Raw genomic sequence first — 3,780 nt, forward strand, 5'->3', positions numbered from 1 at the left:
CCGCGAGAAGCTGAAATTGACTGATTGAACCTTTTTTTTTTTTGCACATGGCAGCGGAGGCCTAAAGCGAAAAGGTTTTATAAAACCCAGCTGAAGGCCTAGGACTGGGGCGACGGCACACGTGCCCACAGAGAGGGCTCTGAGTGCCACCTCTGGCACCCGTGCCATAGGTTCGCCACCACTGCTCTATCTTTATCAAAGTACCTCTTCCAGTTTTGTTTAGTTAATAAATAACGCATTTCAGAGAAGCTTCTTATCTTCTTGAATGAACTAGGTGACAAAGTAACTATGGATATCTCATGGTTATTGCAATAAACACTAGAGAAAGGAAGAAACCTTCCCTTTGCTACAAAAACCTATCTGCCCCATCATGGGAGAAAAGCCACAGGAAGTAAACCGAGTGACAAATAGGGGACATAAGCAAAATGCTCTGGGGAGTGAACAGGGAGTGGGGAAAAAAGAACAGTGTTTCTATTGTTCCTTTAAAAACAAACCCATACCTGTAGAATGACCCTTGGAGACTGGGAGTGATACCACAATGGTATGCCAAAAAGACTAAGAAGTGCAGTCTTGGTTTCATAGGTTTCTGAACAACGAGTGCTGATAACACTGGCCCCTGTAATTAAAGTGAATGGATGAAGGTAAGTTGTGCACAGTGCTAATCCCCAAATCATTCTGTAAATGAGGAACTAGAAAGCTGGTATTAGACTATTACACAGATTTGCCTACTTCATGCTTGGTTTTGTTTTGTTTTTTGCAGAGAATGAATCTGGGGGAAAACTTTGCCAGCTTTATGGAAGCAATAAGCCTGAAAATGCAGCATACCTTATGGACTCATGCTGTAACTTTAGAGAAAGAAGTTACAATATAATTGTACTTATAAGTGCTGTGAAGAATATTGGAAACTATTTCTTTATACCTTTAACTCTTTCTTTATAACTTTTTTCTACTTTCTTCCATTTTCTTGCACTTTTCGTTTTTTCTGTTACTGCTCCCCTTTTCATTGTCTCTGTACTAATTTAGTTGAATTAATTATTATTGTTCTTAAAACGTTTATACACAGAGAGAGAGAACAAAGAAAAATGCCTTCCAAATGTTTAAACTTGTAGATGAAACCAAAATATTTCTAGTTTCTTGATATGAAAGCTGTGGGTTTTTTTGTGTGAAACCTACCTCCAGATTCAAGGGCATAATCAACCATTCCAATGCGATCTTCACTGTAGCGCTTCAGGGCATCATTCACGATATGATGAACTTGCTGAAACAAAACAGCAAGACTGAATATAAGAAGATTTAAAGGGATACAACGATACAAAGATTATAAAGGGTCACATTCTCTCAGGGTGTTTATCTGAGGATCATGTGAGAGCTGGTACACACGAAGTGATGGGACACCTATTCTCTTGACACTCAGTTTCACTTTTCCAAGAAGTAGGCTGCTTGTAAACATCTGAAATAATCTATTTTTGTTTGTATACAGCAGGCATGTCAAACTGCCGGCCCACGGGCCGGATGCATCATACTGAAACCGCGTTCCACCCCATTGCCGGCGATGGGAAAAAAGTCACAATATGTCGTGCGACGTCACATGACGTCGCAAGTTTGACATGCCTGGTATAGAGTGTAAAGGGAACTGAAACTAAGCTGGAAGACATAAAATCTGTCCATCCCTGTGGTAACAGCCAGAAAATGTTTCACAAGGATTGCCCTTCCACAGGGTGATAGATAAGGAACGAATGCTATTCTCATAACTTTATGGTTTCAAGCTTGGTCAGGATAGACTTTCAGCAAAGTTAAGTCAAAACCTTTTGATATCAAGGCAAGGGGCATATGCCCCTATTCCTCCTACAGAAGCTGACAAAAGTCGTGATGGAACAGCCTCCTTCATGCACCTGAGACTAGTTTAAGGACACAGGAAAGGTTGCATAAACATATTGTCTATATGCAATAAATGGGATGAGTAAAGAGATCAAGAGGAAAAAAATTGAAGGCTATCATCCCTCTTCTTGCTGCCCAAGGTGTTTGCCCAAATTCTGCCCAATGTAGGGTGAGTTTTCTATTCAGGCTCTATTTATGGTAGCAGAATGTCACAAAATGATAGTTTAAATGATAGTTTAATTCTGGAATGTCAAGATGATGATTTAAGAGCTGACCAGCTGATGCAATGATGGGAATGAGTCAGTAGGGTCTTTGGCTGTTGTCTCTAGGAGCCTGTGTAAAAAAGGGGAGGTTCTGCTAGTGTGTCTTTTTCTTTCTTTTCCCTTTCCTGCTGTATTTGCTGTTTGTTGGATTCTGTTCGTAGGACATGTATGTATACTGTTCCTAGTGATACTTATATAGCATTGTAGATATTGTAGATAAGCCACCATTTGTTACAAACCACTGTTTGCTGTGTCTGCTCCTGGGTTGTCACATGTGATAGGACTGTGCATGCTCTGACAGGTTATGGGCCCAGAGAGAAGAGAAACCCAATGAGAGCTTGCCCCAGAGCCAGAGGGATTGTACTTTGTGGTTTGTTTGTGGTTAGTGGTTGTTAGAGGAAACAGGCAACATGGGCTCCATCGGCATAATGGAAGGAGGTTTCGTAGTGTCTTGACTGAATGAGACAAACTACCTTTCCTGGTATGTGAAGATGGAAATGTACCTGCAAAGGGAGGAGTTGTGGATGATAGTTACTGATCCACCAGTAGCCCTGGATGATGGGGACCCGAGAAGGAATTAAAAAGCGTTGGCCAGCATACTCCTGAATTTGGAGGATAGCCAGCTGATACACGTGAGGGGTCTCCAGTCTGCTAAAGAGTGCTGGGAAGCTTTGCGCAGTGTGTACGTTAGAGAGACTGCGAGCAGCAAAGTAATGCTGACAAGGAAGCTGTATAAGGCCCAACTGAGACTGGGAGAGAGCATGTCTACACATTTGGAGTCCATGAGAAAGACATTCCTAGAGCTAGAAGAGGAATGACGTTTACTGAGCACACAAGGTGTATGTGTTACTCAGTTCGATGGACAATTCATGGGACGTTCTAGTGACTAGTTTAGAGTCTATGCGAGACAGGGACTTAACCATGAGTTATTTGACTGGCCGGTTGCTTGAGGAGGAACAGAAATGGTTGGAAAGGCAGCAGAGAAGAGGTGGCGACAACGCACAGCCCAGGTCTAAAACTGCAATGTCCCAAGATGCTAGCAGAGTAGCTGAGAACGTTTGCACAGTGAAATGCTGCTTCAGGTGTGGTTCTACAGAGCTGCTCCAGAGACGCTGCCCTGAGAGGAGAAACAGAGGAGCAGCAAGAAAAGGTCGTAGAGCTACACAGCCAATGAAGGATGGTTCATTATTTTCCCTGGCAGCAACATTGACTGAGAACACTAGAAACACTTGGTTGGACAGTGGGGCGAGTCAGCATATTGTAAATGACCCACAAATGTTTTCTAGTTTGAGACCAGCTAAGCAAACATTTGTTAGTTTGGCTAATGGACAACGGTCTGCTGTTAAAGGGGAAGGTAAAGTTTATGTACCTGATATTGGGGAAACATTTGTTAGTTTGGCTAATGGACAACGGTCTGCTGTTAAAGGGGAAGGTAAAGTTTATGTACCAGACATAGATCATAATTTGTTAAGCATTTCAAGTTTGGATAATAAGGGGTATGAAATACTGTTTGCTAAAGCACAATACACCATCAGGAAAGGTGGTGCCCGAGATGTTAAGCAGGATAATTTATACATATTAGGGAAGCAAAAGAATGGTTGTGCACGAACACTTACAAACACTCCCAAGCATGATAATT

The 3,780-nt window shown here is 42.1% G+C and overlaps 1 protein-coding gene across 1 annotated transcript in view; it reads right to left on the minus strand.

The window, feature by feature from the left end:
* Positions 1-1,318, minus strand: part of LOC107301465 (SUN domain-containing protein 2-like) — a gene marked incomplete at both ends in the record, with an annotated part of 3,057 nt that extends 1,739 nt beyond the window's left edge. Inside the window, 2 exons of the mRNA XM_015830685.1 lie at positions 501-616; positions 1,174-1,318. Of these exons, the coding sequence (XP_015686171.1) occupies positions 501-616; positions 1,174-1,318 (261 nt within the window). The remainder of the gene's footprint in view (positions 1-500; positions 617-1,173) is intronic.
* Between the last annotated feature and the right edge of the window lie 2,462 nt (positions 1,319-3,780).

Source organism: Protobothrops mucrosquamatus, unplaced genomic scaffold (genome assembly GCF_001527695.2).
Source record: "Protobothrops mucrosquamatus isolate PMUCROS unplaced genomic scaffold, P.Mucros_1.0 scaffold13087, whole genome shotgun sequence".
In the NCBI taxonomy this organism is placed as follows: Eukaryota; Metazoa; Chordata; class Lepidosauria; order Squamata; family Viperidae; genus Protobothrops; species Protobothrops mucrosquamatus.